Source organism: Equus quagga, chromosome 17, assembly GCF_021613505.1.
Source record: "Equus quagga isolate Etosha38 chromosome 17, UCLA_HA_Equagga_1.0, whole genome shotgun sequence".
Classification (NCBI taxonomy): domain Eukaryota; kingdom Metazoa; phylum Chordata; class Mammalia; order Perissodactyla; family Equidae; genus Equus; species Equus quagga.
In genome coordinates this window covers 34,324,292-34,340,329 of record NC_060283.1, presented here as the reverse complement: position 1 = coordinate 34,340,329, position 16,038 = coordinate 34,324,292, and the positions used below count along the sequence as shown (strand labels likewise).

General features: G+C 53.3%; 1 protein-coding gene across 12 annotated transcripts in view; it reads right to left on the bottom strand.

Annotated features, from left to right (window-relative positions):
- Positions 1-552: 552 nt before the first annotated feature.
- The window catches only part of HDAC4 (histone deacetylase 4), a 291,136-nt gene continuing 275,650 nt past the window's right edge, over positions 553-16,038 (bottom strand). For all 12 annotated transcript variants that reach the window (XM_046642744.1, XM_046642745.1, XM_046642734.1 and 9 more), the window contains 3 exons: positions 7,036-7,120; positions 5,777-5,918; positions 553-5,366 (listed from right to left, as the gene is read on the bottom strand). In XM_046642744.1, coding sequence (XP_046498700.1) covers positions 5,327-5,366; positions 5,777-5,918; positions 7,036-7,120 — 267 coding nt within the window. In that variant the 3' untranslated portion in view covers positions 553-5,326. The remainder of the gene's footprint in view (positions 5,367-5,776; positions 5,919-7,035; positions 7,121-16,038) is intronic.

Below are 16,038 nucleotides of genomic sequence, written 5' to 3'. Positions count from 1 at the left end.
GAGTAGCTAAAATGGCTCCTGAGTTGCCCTGAGTTGGGCCGAGGTGGTTGACCTTTACTTCCACCCCCTAATTGGTTAGTCACCAGATGTGCGGGCCCGGGAAGGGGTGTGACCTTCCCTGGGGAAGCAGAATGGTCACTTGGGGGTGGCAGTGTGTTGTTGGCGGGTCATGGTTGGGTATTTGCAGTCTCCCGGCCTTGGGGAGATGTGTGCCCGGCTGTGGGAAGGTGGACGAGCCTGCCCTGGTCTCCTCTCTTTGGCCTTGTTCACCTCCAGGGTCATTTGCAGCCCAGGATTTTGGGGAGAAAATAGTTCAAGGACTTGAATTATTGGGCATGTAAAATGAAGACACTCCCATGGGACCTGCTTCTATGGGCAAAGGGTGACAGGGCTGCGAATGGGTCTGGGTCCAAGGGGCCACCCCCATGGGTTCAAGTGATCCCCATCCTTCAACACGGGAGCCCGGGATGCGGGCAGGACAGCCCCACAGGGTCCCCACCAACGAGAGCCAACAAGGACGAGAGCACACAGGCAGAAACCAGAGATAGGAGGGCAATTAATGCTGTCTTTATTTACACCACAAGAGTAACAGTTGAAGGATGAGGTACAAAATACTGGACTCCTGGGGAACTGAACAGAGTCGGCCGTCGGAGGGGGACACCGCGGTCGGCGAAAATCCACCCACATGGAACAGAACAAGAATGGGAAAACCAAGAACAAAATCTGCAACCCCACTGAGCAAAAGAGCGAACCCTTGGAAGGTCCAGACGGTCAGAGAGAACCGATGAGATTACAGAGGACACAGTCGCGGCTCCCGCGCGGCCCCACGCGGGCGCGGACAGGCATTGGGTGGGATGTGCTGTCGTTCCAACCGTGTTTTCGAGAACACGTCGGTAGTAAGCTCTTGGGTGAACAGGGTCAGCCCCCCTTATATATATATTATAGATATAGTTTGTCTTTCTCATCATTGGAAAATGGCGCCCCCGTTATGGAGCACACACATCAAAAAAGCAAACAAACAGAAACTGTCCGCTTTCCTTTTCTTTCGACAGGAGACTTTTAATCATGTCAGACACAAAGGGAGCTGAGCTCGGAGCAGCCTCCGCTTCATCACAAGGAAGAAATGCTTTCCTTTCGATGCAAAGTATAATTTTAAACCACAGTGCTCACACAGTTCACGACTGCTTAGTTTAAAGTGAAATCTTAGCCATACATCATCTAAAAGTAATTAAAAAGTCAACATGGAAAAGGGGCTTCCCAGGGCCCACCCGGTTCTCCATCAGAATAAGCGGTCACGGGGGCCGGTGGGCACAGTGCGCCTCGCCCCGTGCAAGGAGATAAAAAGAACCGAAACAAAAAAATTCCTCCAAATCAACTGAAGAGAGACAGGCAGTTCACTGTGAATTCTGCGCAGTTTCCCGAAAACACTGTTTCCACATAAATACAATAAACTCTATTATTGGTATGTCGCAAGTGCTAGATAAACTTTTTTTCTTAATATGACAAATGTTTAAGTAGTCCTTTTTATTCTTCTTACAATAAAAAGTACAGTTTCTTAAGAATAAGTTCAATAAGACGCAAACGTTCCCCCCCAACTCTCCTTCAAGGTTTTGTTTTACAGAAAAATTTCCATCGTTTGTATCTGCAGATGTCATGAGAGAACAGAAAGGCATTTTTCTTCTTCCCCAAAGCTGCCGAGTTTGGCGTGCAAAATCTGTATACAATATAAAGACATGCGGCCGTTACAGTCCATGCAACCTCCAGATGTAGGAAACCTAAAAAAATATATTCATATATATTTATATTTATATATTTATATATGTATCAATGCCCAGAGAACACGTGGGCCCAAAAGTCTACAAAAAGAAGAATGGAATGAGCACATGGCTGTGACCAGGAAGAAGGAATGTTCTGATCAAAAATTAAAAACAATAAACTCCTTTGCTAGAGCTGCAAAAATCAGACCTACTTTTGTGTCCAATACAAAACGGTCCTTCCTCTGGAAACAGACTTTCAAAAGAAGTAAAGAAAAACTGAAACACTTCGACAAAGAGGCCCTTGGGAACCGGAGGGGCTGCCAGTCCCGGCCGGTCGGGTGCGGCCCCGGGACGGCCGCCTGCTGGTGGGGCTCGGGCGCGTCGTGGCGCAGCTGGAAAGCCAAGAGGGCAGGGGCGACACCGCGAGTCCCGGCAGCGTCGTGGGGCTTCCCGCAAAGGGACATAAAGTGCTCGCTTGCTGATCCCCGGTCAGGGCCCCAAGGCCTTTGCAAAGAGAGGAAAAGGCTAGAGGTCCAGGGAGCCAAGAGGGGAGGCGTGAGGAGCCTGGGGCAGGCCCTCCAGCGTCCGCCCTGGACGTCTGGCCGTGCAGAGGGCCAAGTGTGTCTTCAAAGGAAAGAAAAGGCTACATGGTCACGCTCTCTGCACGTCTGTGAAGCTGGAGTGAGCTGACAGCGAAACACGCTCCCCCGGCAGGGCCCCTCTGTAGAAGCCATCTCTGCTGAATGGGGTTGGAAGTCAGTGCCCACAATGATAACGTGACCACCGAGAGGTCCACGTTATCGCATCATCTGTAAAAAACGTGAGATGATGTCTTACTCCCCAAGAGCCACGGCTGGTCAAGAGAGGGCAGGGGCAAGGGGTCCCCACGGACTGTGCCGAGGAGCCCGAGGAGGCCAGAAGAGCCAGCCGCTGGGCCCCGCCAACGCCCTGCTCACGCCGGGGGTGGATGGAACTGCTCCCACACACCGGCTCCCGTCAAGTTGGGCTTCAGAGTGGCCAGGAGGGAGGAGATGGTCAAACACATCCTGAGCCCTTTCTGCCCTGCTCTCAAACGGCTGCCCTGGATTTGACCAACAGCATCCTGGTGACCAAGCCAATCCAAGAATTTGGATATATTGGGTCAAAAGTCCAGCTGTGTCAGTGTCTCTTTCAGAAGCTACCCTGTAAACGTCACCAATCTCAGAAACCTGCCTTGGGGTTCCCTCCTGTGGGCACGCTGGGCCTGTACTTCGTCCCACAAGTCTGAGCTCGATACACACTTTGGAATGAAACTGGTGGCTTCAAGTGCTGGAAAATAAGTTACCAGTAAAAAGTGATGGTCAGTAACCGTCAAAGAGAAAAAGAGCCGAGACTGGCTGCCCTGGTCAGGACCTGTGTGCCCCTGCAGGCTTGCCAGGCGGCGAGGGCCTCTGCAGCCGCAGCCTCTAAAATCCAGGGCCTGCTGCTTCCAGCCAGGGGCCTGGGCCATGTGGCTGCAGCAGAAAAACCAGGAATGGGGGCCAGGCCCCACTCTGGCCCCATGCATTGCTGACATGCTTAAAAGGTCTTTGGAAAACAGAAGCTAAAATTCTATCCTGACCACATGGTCAGAGAAGTTTAAACATGAGTTTTAGGACTGCCGATGGCCCGTGGTGTCTGGGCAAGTTACCCAGCTCACTGCCATGCGTGATCCCCCCACATCCCCTATGGAGGGGAACCCACCCCCCCCCCCCCCCCCCATCACGCTACTGCTGTGCAGGGGCCAAAAGCCCCTTCGCATCTGGATACAGCTCCTATGACAGAACCAGGAAAGACACATGGTTGGTACCACCACGAAAGACCTCAGGCCCCTCTCCTCATTTGATGCTCACTTTCTGAAAATAAGCTCTGCGGCCACAGTTCTGTGTGCTGCAGAAAACTGCTCACTGTACAAAAAGAAACAAAAATGAAAATCATAAAAAAAAACCTTTAAAAGTTAAAAAAAATGTACAAGCAAGAAATTAGAAAGGAAAAAAGGTTTAGACAGTATTACCATTCAGAAAACTGCTAAATGGTGAGAAAAAATGTAAAATTCACAAAACAAGGCTTATTCGGGATCTTTCCGTGAAAAATTCATACAAAAATCAACAGCAAATTTATATTCTTTGCTATAAAAACTCATTAGGTACATATGTGCATGGAGGCTTGGAGCGAGAAGGAGTTCTGTTAGAAAATAATCAGAATGAAATACAAACTCTCAGGGTAGCTGCCCAGTGGCGAATGTGTTGGTGATCTGAACGCTGTCTGATGTGGAGTTCAAAAATACTCTAGTGCCAGACTAAATCCCTTCCATGAGCACCTTGGTATCTAATTCACAAGTCAGTCATTCGCCAGGGACCTTTACAATCTGCATTTATTATATATATATACTTTTTCTATAAATGCATTATAAATATTTTATCAAGATTTCATAAGAATCAAGTTTCTTAGCTTGGAATACATTGGAATATATATTATACATATATATATTTATTTATACCTAAAATTTAAGCAATACTTCATGCTACTTGCTTTTAATAAAAAGCATTCCGATCGTAACACTGAAAGTGTGCCTAGGGCATGCTTCACGACCAAATGGAGATGCTCAATTGTTATAGGATGGACGAGAAAAGAACACTTTGGATTCATTTAAAATTTGTTGGACTTCAAAACTCCCAACAGTATTTGCCACTTTTTTGGAACTACCTCCATTTTTCTTCAACAGCAATAAAGCAAAAGCAGGGCCGCAGGACTGCAGCCCCTGGAGCAGCCGGCAGCGGCCTGCGCCCGCTCTGAGCGCCAGGCCAGCACCCTGCAGCCCCTGCCCCTCGCAGGGCACTGTCAGGCCCCACCAGCCACAGGACACTGTCCCACCAATTCCTGCTGTTTATTTTTTCTTAAGGCATTGTTCCTCAGACTTCAGAAACCCCAGCCACAAAAATCCATCAGAGCAATTAAAAAAAAGGCACAAACTCGCATCTTCCGAAGGCTTTGCGAAACCAAAGCCAGCCCTGCAGGCTCGCATTTCTGTTTTGTCCAGTTTTTCTTCCTTAAACGCGCGTGCGCTCTGCCCCCACCGCTCCCGGGTCGGAGGCGGCCGGAGCCGTAGAAACTTGCTCTTTAAAAACACGACCTACAAGATGAGTGGTTTACACGGAGACTGTGGAATCGTGGGTAATAACTAAACTTTAAGCACCAGTTTTAATCAAGTTTGTTTTGTATTATTAGATCTTTGATTTTCGTTTTCTTTTCCTCGTGTCAGCTAAATCGGGCAGCCCCGCCACGAGCCGCCGCAGCCGCCTCCCTCCGGCCGCCCCGTGGGAGCCGCGCGCCCGGCTCCGCGCGTGTCCGCGTGTCGCTCGGCCCGGCGTCTGTCCGGGGTCCTGGAGGGCCGCCCGCCGGGAGCCCCGGGTCCGCGCAGCAGGGGCCTCCGGGCCGCCCGCCGTGCCTGGTGCTCTCGAGAACGCCGCGGCAGGACGCGGAGGAGCAGGAGCTTTTCTCGGCGGAGCTTCAAGACAGAGACAAACAGACAAGAGCCGTGGCGTCGGGGGCTACAGGGGCGGCTCCGCTTCCATGGGCTCCTCGTCGGGTCTGCGCGGCGCCCGGGGCGGCGGGGAGAGAGAGAACCGAGCGCGTTACCGGTGGCCCCCGGGGTCCCGCGCCGGGGCGCACCCTCCCGCGGCAGGCCGCCGCACCCCAGCCTGGGCCCCGCCCGCCCCGGGGAAGCGCTGGGGCGCCCGCCAGCTCAGGAGCAGATGCTCTGCAAGGGTTTCCAGGGACTTTCGCACGGGACCGAGTTGGCCGTGCAGGCCCGGCGCTGGAGCCGCGGGGGACCCCCGCCCTCCACCCCTCCCGGGGGGCCCTGCTGAGCGCGCGGAGAAGCCACAGGCTTCAGACACGAGCGCAAAGCTTCAGGTCGTCCGCGGAATGAGTCACCATTCACAGACGTGCCCCGCAGGCCAGTGGCTTTGGGGGCCCCGGGGCGGCGCAGAGGCGCTCACCTCTTCTCGGCCGGCTTCACGCCCACGGACAGCGAGGCCATGGCGGTGACGGTCTCGGCTTCCTCGGTCTCGCACTTCTGGGCCTCGACGAGCGAGTGCCCCGCCGTGGAGGAGGGCCGCCGCAGCGAGCGCCAGTACTGGCCTGCATGGAGGGCTCGGTCACGCGCTCCGCGGGGACAGGGCGCCCACGGGGCTCAAGCGTGACTTGCATGAGTGGCTTTAAAAGCACCTCTCTTTGGGGACACAGAAGCCAGGGGCGTCCTGATTCCAAACTCACAAAGACCAGGGCCCTTTGGAAAAGCTTCCGCACCGCCGGGGAATCAAGTCCTCCCCAGGCACGAGCACCTTGCGTGGGGTGGGGGTCCTGGGGCCTGGCCCCTTCCTCACTGTGGGGTGGCCGTGAGGAGCAGGCGAGCGCAGGAACACTGTCGCCCGTGCTGAGGGGTCTCCCCCTCCCCTGACCCTCTGAGATGCTGAGGGGTAACCTTAGGGGACCTGGGCATGAGGGACAGTGCAGGGGGGTTGAGCAGGCCCAGTGGGCCGTCAGCACTTCTTCCCACCAGGGGTCCCTCGTTGGGGATCAGTGGGAACAGCTCCAAGGCCAGGAGCTCAGCATGGGCCAGGGAACCACAGGGCAGACCCCTGGTGTGCACCCACCCATGACAGTCTCAACAATTTGGGTCATCCTCAGACCTAAGACAAACAGCTCTGTGCTGAGGACGAGGTGGTGCCAGTTCACGTGAGACAAGGTGTGACTGCAGGAGTCACCTGGCTGTGGGCCAGCCCCCAGGGCCCCCAGGACCTGCCACTGGAGGGCAGTGCAGGAAATAGGGGCCATGTGGGCTGATGCAGCGGGTTCTCTGGTCCCTGGGAGGAGACCAAACTCTAGCACATGGGTTCGTGTGCGCGCCCCACCCCTGCTAGCTGGGGACCTGGAGCAAGTGATGTCACAGACTCCTTGAGCCTCAATTCTTTGGACCTGTAGAATGGAGCTGCCGATGCTGTTCTAGCAGGTGGTGGGGAAATTAATGGGGATGAAGTGAGTCTCTACCAGCTTGTCCAATGCTAGGTAGACGCCAGGCCTTGTCACGCAGGCCTGGGCTGGCGGTGGCAGGGACATGGAGAGGGGCACGGGGTGGGGACATGGAGTCCTGCACACTCCTCTTGCCAGTCCCCCTCCCTGCCACCCATCCTCCTCCCTGTCCTCCCTCTGATACCCCCAGGGGGCTTCGCTGCTGAGCACTCTGCCGGCGACTTACTGTGGATTTCAATGACCTTCTCCATGGACCGGACAGCGTTAGCATTGGGTCTCTGCTGTAAAACCTTTTCTGGGAGAGGATCAAGCTGGAAAAAAAACCATAGTGAATAGAAAGGATGTCAGTATAATCCCTGTGTGTGTTCAAGTGGGATGTTCAAGGTCGGCCTGGGTCTCTTGAGGGTACTTGCCAACAGAGAAGAGAAAATAACTTTAAAAAGCCAAATGTGGTTTCGGGATTTACTATATAAACGTCTTAGAAAAGTAGATTTCTTTTCTTTAAGGTATTTTTCCTGGGAGACTATTAGGTGTGTTCGTGGGTTCCCATGCGAGCAGGACGACGGGCGGCGTGCAGGAGTGGGCTGGAGGAGGACGTCAGTGTGGTATCCGCTATTTACACCACAGCGTCACATCTGGGGAAATAATGATTCCTTTCTTATCACTTTCCTTATCATGAAATACCCTTTCACTTATCATGAAATATCACTTTCATGTCCCCGGTCTTATAAATAAGAATGCTTGAGTATCCCCTGTTCACAGTTTTCTCCTAATAATGGGGAAAAAGGTAAACGGAAGGAAGGGAGTGGAACCTCTCACAGAGGGAACTTTGCTCCAGGTTTCTCCTTAAGTGCTGGCAGCTGACGATAACAAGGAGTACACTGACAAGTCGAGTGAGGCCGACCAGAGCGTCCACAAGCTAACAGCTAAGTGTGGTGGGCTGAAATAGATCATAGGAACGCAACAAGTAAAAAACCTTTTGATAACTGGACTAGCCTACAAAACCAGGGGGGATCTGCAGTGAAGCTGGAACCTGCCCAGGGAGGTCAGGAATCCTGGGGACAGGCCCTGTCCTGCAGGCCTAGGCTGGAATGATTGCAGCCTCTGGGGAGAGCCAGCAGAGCAGGCACACAGACAGCGTGCCCGCAGAGACAAGTGGCAAAGAAAGCTTTGTTCTCAGCCCCCTGAGGATCCGCCGGGTTCTAAACACTGTGAGCAGAGAGCCGCTATTTGCGGTGTCGGCTCCACGACGCCAGATGCCTGGCAGAGCAGCTGTAGACCCTCTCCTGAGGCATACGTCCCCGCACCAGGCCACCAATGAGCGCGCCAGCTCAATTCCAAGACGCACAAGTTCCCACTCAAAACTGTCATAAAGTGCAGGAGCTGGCCAGCATGCGCTTGGGCCAGAACAAACCAGGTTCTAATTGCCTTCTCCAGGAAAAGGAGCAGCCTTCCTGGAGGAGGGGCTGGTTCCAGGCCTGGGGCATCCTGCAGGGCAGAGGAAGGAAGAACTCAAAGCCAGGACGATGGGGCATGTCAGAGGGGCCGACAGGGGGCCAATCGGAAAGGGATGCGTCACATACTGCTGAATCGTAACTCGGGGCAGAAAACAAGGACCCACAGTCCACAGCGATATAAAGAAGCGACTGGAGAAATAAACAAAGCAACGAGGAGACACGTCTTCCTTAAGAAGAGTTTCAAATGACTTATGTGCACACCCCCTGCCATGAGGTGGAGCTTAACACCCCTGCACCTGTCCCCTCGAGTGTGACCTGAGCTGACTTCCTTCCAAAGGGCACGCCTGTGGGGAAGGGGAAGTGCAGGTGGAGAAACCTCAGAAACACCACTTCCACCAGGTGCTCACGGTCGGCCTCGGCAGAGCTGAGCTGTGTGGACAGCACCGCCGGGCAGGAAGCATTGAGAAGGCCCTTGGATGAGTGATGAGTGGGGTCCTGGATGGGACCCGAAATAGAAACAGGGTGTCGTGGGAAAACGGGTGAGACCTCAGCATGTCTAGCATTAACAGTAACGTGCTGGATTGGTTCCCAGGTGTGACCAACGTCCCACTGACATCAGATGGTTACAACAGAGGGGACCGTCGGAGGGGGGCACACAGGAGCACGGGTGCTGGCTCTGCCACTTTCTGTAAATCAAAAACCGTCCCAGAATAAAAATTTTATCCAAAAAATACAGGTTCAGATCCTAAAAGACTGCAGTCATCAAATAGAAGTAAGCATGTTTAATAGGTATTAAAAATAAAAGACATTTATGTATGACGAAAGAAGCAGAGGTTCCCGAAATGGAACTGGAAGACTTGAAAGAAAGCCAAACAGAACTTCTCGAAATGAAAACCTAACAGCGGAAAACAGAAACTCAACCAATCAGCGACAGAGAAAATTAGTGACCTGGAAGCAACAACTGAAGAAGTGATGCGAATGCAGCTCAGGGACAGAGGAGCAGAAAGAAGGAGAAGGGACCTGGTTACCTGTTCAGTGTCCCCGTGAGAGCGAGGAGAGGGTTCCTAAGGGGCCAACGGCTGAGGATTTTCCAGGATTGATCAGCGGTCCCAATCCTCAGTTCAGGAAGGGGATGAGAGCCAAGCAGGAAGAATTGAAAAAGAAATCCACGTCAGGCACAGCAGAGCGAGGCCACGGAGCATCAAAGACAAGCAGAGAATTCCTACAGCAGCTGGAGAAACAGTCTGCAGAGGAGCAGCCGGCGGCCAGGCACAGATTGCTTCAGAGCAAAGGAGCGAGGAGACGGGGGCAGTGTCTTCAGTGTGTCAGGAGAGAATGATTGCCAGCCCAGCCTGTAAGCCCCGCAAGACCACCAATTAGGAGGGAGGGTGAAAGAACGACTTGAAAGGGAAATTCTACAGGATGTGCTTAAGGCAGAAAGAAAATGATCCTAGATGACAGTTGGAGAAATGAGAAAGAGTGAAGAGCAGAGAAAATGGCATAAATGCAGGAAAAGCCACATAAATAGGGACAACATAAAACAATACTAGTGATGTCTAATTAGTGAAATTAAAGAAAAAAAGAGGGAAAAGAAACACTAGTCAGTGATCGCACATGACCCAGGACGGGGCACTGGGGCTGCCGATTTAGCAAATAAACATACAGGACATCAGTCACATTTAAACTTCTGATACGCAAGTAATTTTTTAGCATAAGTACGTCCAACTGGGAGTCCTGTGTCTGATCTGTGACCCCCACCCGGGGCCAGGGCAGCCCGGCCGAGGTGTGTGGGGAGGGATGGGTCCCAGAGCATGTTGGGGCGCGTGTGAACATCTGTAAGCATCGCTACTAACAACACTGGTCGGCTGTCTCCTTCCACTCGGCACAGGGAACAGATGGAACGTGGGGAATCCTCAACCACACCGAGGAGGCAAGAAAAGAGAAAAAGGAAAGAGCCACCAAGAGGGGGGCAAACATGGCACAGAATAAGATGGTAGAAACAAATGTGAACAAAACAAAACAGCATGTGATCGAACCAGCTGTACTGACCGAAGCCTCCACTGACTGCTGGGTGGGATATAAAACACAGTGGCGAAATCCAGACTCATGCTGCCTGCAGAGGAAAAATCTGGAACACAGGAGCACGGCTGAAAGTCAAGGATGAAAAGTGATACGCACGGCAAAAGGGGGCCAGGAACATCTTCAATATTTGTCATGACAGATTTAAGGGAAAACCCATAACTGGGCATAAAGAAGGTCACTATATAATGATAAAAATTTCAATTCATCCAAAGGTTATAGTGATTTAAAATCTGCACATAGTTAGTAAAACTGCTTTAAAATGTATGAAGCAAAATTGATAGAACTAAAAAGAGATATGGATAAATGTACCATCACAGTAGATTTTGATGTGTCTTTCTTAGAAGGAGCAGAGAAGCAGACAGAAGTTGACAGAGAAAACCAAAATGCGAACAGCACCGCTGGGAAGGTTGGTTCAACGGACATAAACAGAGCTCTGTAAACAGACAGAGGAGACCCGTTATCTGAAACACACGTGGAAGGCCTACGCAGATGACCACAGGCTAGCCTGTGAAGCAAGTCTCCACAAATAGATGCCAACCAGACAGCCTTCTCTTTCCACAATGCAATTTGTTAGGAATTGATAACAAGAGAACCACGAGTCATTATGGTTGGAAATTAAAAAACACACCAATTGTGGGTCAAAGAAGTCAAAACAGAAATTAGGAAATGCTTAGAAGTAAAAAATGATGAAAATGCTACATATCACAGTGTGTGCTGCAGCTGAGCGCTGTGCTGAGGACATTTATAACCTTAAGTGTAAACATCAGAAACTAAGACTGAAAAGTAAATACTCGTTTTAAGAAGTGAACAAGGGAACAGAACAGTCCCAGAGAAAGAAGGAGAGAACATACACGGAAAAGGGGCAGAAATAGATTTTGAAAGAAAAAAAAAGATACTGTAGCTGAAAGTTGATTTTCTGAATTGACTAAATTACATTGGCAAGTTCTGGCAGGACTGATCAAGAAAACTACAGAGGAGGCACAAATAAAGATATCAGGAATGAAAAGAGGGCCATGACTACAGGTACACCAGAGATGAAAAAGATAATCAGAGAACACTGTTAACTTCTGTCAATAATTCTGAAAACTTGGCTGAAATGGATAATTGCGTGGTAAAATGTAACTTTCCAAAATTAATTTAAGAAAGAATAGAAAATGAATCAGTCATTTAAAATTTTCACCCAAAGGAAACCCACGGCTCAGGAGAGCCCTGCTAGTCAAGGAACAGGTTAATCTGATCGTGCACTCACTCTTCCAGAGCACAGAAAAAGCGGTGACTCCTAACTGTCCATCCATCCATCCACCCACCCACCCATCCATCCGTCCAATCTCCCCACCCCAAGAATAAACAGGAAAAAGTCTGATAGAAACGAGGGCAGAAGACACACACTTCACCAGAAGAGAAAGCCCAAGTGGCCAACAGACATGCTCAGCCTCACAGCGACGGGGAAATGACCATCTCCACCCGCCCATGGTGCTGTCTCACCCCATCACATTGGCAGAGGTCAAATGCTAAGTGTGGCTGAGACTCGTCACCCACTGCTGAGGGGCTGTGGGACAAGCACTCTGATTTCATCTCATAAAGGTGGCAAACGTGTCGCTGGGACCCACCTCTCCCTCTACTAGACATTCACCTCAGAGACGCGGCTGCCCACGTGTCCCAGGGGGCTGTACAGGAAGTTCACTCTGACTCTGACTAACCACCAACTTGGAACAACCCCGGTGAGTCTGAGGCCGGAGGACAGTTAAGAATGAAGCTGCACCCGGACGGCTCCTCTGTGCTCAGCTGTCCAGCCTTGGCTGTGAAGATGGGCAGTGTTCCTCGGTGTGGCCTGGTCTGCCAGACCTTTGCTGAGGGTGACACGACGCAGAGCCCCAGGCCCCTTGCTGGGCATGCAGCTCGAGCAGAAAGTAAGCCATTCAGATTTGGGGCCAGCACTGCAGCATCGCCTGCTGGGTCCTGACTGTTCCATCCCAACCCTAATCTCACACCAGAATTTCAGTTTTACCACTTTTAAGAAAAAGTTGGCTTAAAAAAGTAACTCATTCCGTAAATTATCTATCACTTTGAAGCAGAGGGGTTCATCAGAGCCTGCACATACACACACGTGCACACACACACGTGTGAGAGGAAGTCACTGGGAATTTTCTACAACAAAACCCTGGTTCTGCTGCTCGCCCATCCTCGGGTGGCTCCCCATGGCCAACCTCCTCGGCACACCAGTGGCGGCTGGCCCTCCAGGGTCATATGTTGCCCTCCTCTCAACTCCTTCTGCCACAGTCACGTCCCAGCAGTGTGGTGCCCACGTCCCTGTCTGTGCCACCCCCACTGCCCACTCCTATGGCGGCTCCCCTCGTCCCAGCCATCCCAGGGGTCGGCCCGCCCCATGCCTCCCAGGGCTCACTGTCCTCTGTCCCTGGCCCCTGGCAAAGGCGTCTGGGAGCGGAGGTCTCACTGCGTGTTTGTATAAAGGGTGATAGAGAAGCAGGGTCCTCGCCCTGTGCTGGCTCCCTTGTCTGTTCCCCCCTGTCCGTTACGAAGTTACATGGAATTAAGGGAAAAGAATGTGAGAAAAAGGGGGAAAATGATCTAAACTCTGCCTCAACTGCATTTTCTTTGGCTTTTCTGGCAAATACTTTCCCCAACAAGAAAGCGAGAGGAGACGCCTGCAGCACACCTTAGAGCCTCTCCAGAGCGGATGGGGAGAGCGTGTGGTCTGCCCTGGGGTCCCCGGGAAAGAGGCGCCCGGATGGAGGGAAGCGAATGGAGGGCAGGCACAGGCTGTGTTTCTGCTGCTTTCGCTGAAGGACGGAGGGAGGACAGAGCTCGTGTGCCTGGGTTTTTAGGGGTGAGGCTGTAACGCAGAGGTAGAGTAAAAGCTGGAATGACAGCACGCTGCTGGCCGCACTTCATCAGTTCTTCAACGGCGTCTGTCGAGCACCTGCTGGAGCCGGGCTCTGCTCCAGGGCCAGAGACACGAGCCGGCAGCTTCTGGCCTCAACTTCAGAAAAACGGGTTGAGAGGGAGAGAAACTTCACATCTCAAAGCATTAGCCCCTTACTAACTGGGATTTTATTCTTTCGTTTAATAAATATTTATTGAGCAGCCTACTGAGTCCCAACCACTACTCTATAAACTTGCGATACCTCTCTGGACAGATGGACAAACATCCCCTGGCCTCACAGAGAGTCGCACTAGTGCGGGAGAGCCAATGAGCTAAACCCAAAATGAGTGAGTAAATCAGACGGAGTGTCAGAGGTGCCAAGTGCCTTGGGAACACAGCACTGGGTGCAGGGTTGGGGTGGGTGGGTCACTCATGCACGCAGTGGCCAGGGGGACCTCACTGAACAGGTGACGTTTGAGCCAAGACCTGGAGGAGGTGGGCAGGGGCACGCGTGGCCAGGGGACCCCTCAGGCAATGGGAAGAGCAAAGCCCCACTCCCCAGGGAGCAGGCTGCTGGGCCAGGCAGGGGGTGAGGCCAGAGCGGTGGAGGGGACCGCGGGGAGGGCGCAAGGGGCGAGGCAGCTCAGGTGCTGAGCGGAGCAGAGAGGTGACCTACACCATCTTTAGAGGGACAACTCTTGTACGGGAAGGGCCCAGCGGGGCAGGCAGCCACGGGGAGCAGAGAAATGGGTGATGGTGCCCACTGAATGGAGAGATCGAAAGGGCAAGAGAGGCCACCCAAGGCCCTGCATGGCCAGAAGGAGCCAGCGGGAAGTGTGGTCCGGGGACTTGGAGCATGGGCAGCAGGGCCACGCCAACCCTCCCAGACCAGCCCTGGGTGGCCACCTGGCTGTGTGCCCTGGAAGGGGCGCTGAGCGGGAGCAGAATGTCACTGGAGCATCAGTTCAATGACTTCTAAAGCTGTAGTCGCTCTGCGGGCCCCCGTTGGAGATGGCCCTTTCAGGGAACAAACGGACAATGTTGTGTCCCGGGCATGACAGACAGGCCTCTGCGCCCCGAGAGTACGTTCACCCCAACGTGAGTCTGCCAGACCTCAGAACCAAATCAGAAATTAGGTTCATGTGCAGCTCAATCTTTAAGAGGTGGCCTTAGCGAAGGGGGCAGGAGAGCACTGGGAGAGCGCCGCCCTGGAGCAGAAGGCGGGGAGACCCGCGGGTCATGGTCTGAGACTGCCGTAAGGGCTTCGGTGTCTGTATCAGTATGGAAATCGCTTTTCTACTCTGCAGTTGAAAGGGGCCTGCAGTTTAAGCAAGAAGAATCAAGAGATCACAGCATCCTAAGAAAACAGTCCTTAAAATATCCCGGTAGAAAATGGGCCACAGTTTGTGCTTTTCCTAATATATAAAACACTTTGTTGGGAGTATCTAGGCTGGCCAGGAAAACTAAAATAATGATGGAGGCTCCAGGCCCCTGTCCTCAGGCCTACCCACCTCGAGCCCCCTGGGAGCCCTTCTCAGAGCCCCTCCGGGCAGCCACGGTCCCCGGCCACGCTTGGTCAGCTCAGTCCCCTTCCTGCACTCACAGCCCCGTCCAAGTTCAGGCAGCCCAGCCACCCCAGCAGGTGCCCCCTTTCCTTCCTCCCAGAACAGACAGAGGATGTCACACGGGGCCACCTGGGTCTGTGTCTGACCACACACACCCTGCCTCCCCCGTCCCTGCCCATGGCCCAAGACACTGTCCTGCTAAGTCCCCCACTTCGAGGTCCGAGCGCCGGCTCCCTGCCAGGCTCTCTGCCCTGGAGCTGTCCAGCTGCTGCCCCAAGCGCTTGCCCTTCTCTCTAGGGAAACTTTCTTGCAGCTCTCTTGGCCTCAGCAGAGCGGCTTCCAAAGGACTGCTGCCAGCCCTCATCTCCCCCGGAGCATCTGATGCTGGGACCAGCCCCGGAAGGTTCTCTGCCCTCGGCTGCAGCCACGACACTCGGTCTCCTTCCCATCCTCTTGCTGGCTCCATGCAGAGGGGCCTCCTGGGGCCCGGCCGAGCCACCGTCTGGTCACTCCTTGTGGCTCCAGCTCACAGCCTCCTGCCAATGGCGTCCCCACAGACCCCTGCTGCCCTGACAGCTCCACGGCCACTCCCAGGACCGCATGCTCTCTGGCTGCAGCTGAGCAGTGACGCCCCAGACCTGTCCTTCCTCATGGCTGTTTCAGGGGTCACTTGTGAAGTCGGGGCTATTTCCTCCACCACGGTGAGTGCTGGGAGGGCCCGCTTGGTTAGACTGGGCAGCCTCAGGGCCTGGAACCTGGTCTCGTGGCACAGCAGGGACTCAGTAATTACCCGGCGACCAGTCGGTAAGCTGTGTTCGTGGCCCTTCTGGTGAAAACGCAATGCTTATGGATATGATGGGCTGGTTTGCAAGAGACTTTTAAAAAACAAAAATAAACTGTAAGATGGGTAAAAATCATGATGGCTTCTGAAAAAAGGTTAAAGGACAGACTCAGCACCCACCAGAGGAAGTGCACCCAGGGGGACACACACCAGCCCCCTGACCCCAGCCCCTTGTGAGGCGGGTCACATCCAGCTCTCCACCCACCACTGCCTGAGCTTCCTCACTGCAAAGTGGGGCAGGATGAGGCCCTGAAGCCGGGCTGGTGGGCCTAGTGGGCTAGGGACAAGCGTCAGAAGGAAATGACTCTCGGAAGCTGCGGGGGAGGGCTGGCCGCTCCTCCTGGGTGGGTCCCCCTCACCTGCGGAGCAGGGGTGGGGATGGCTCCTAAGGGGTGAGTGT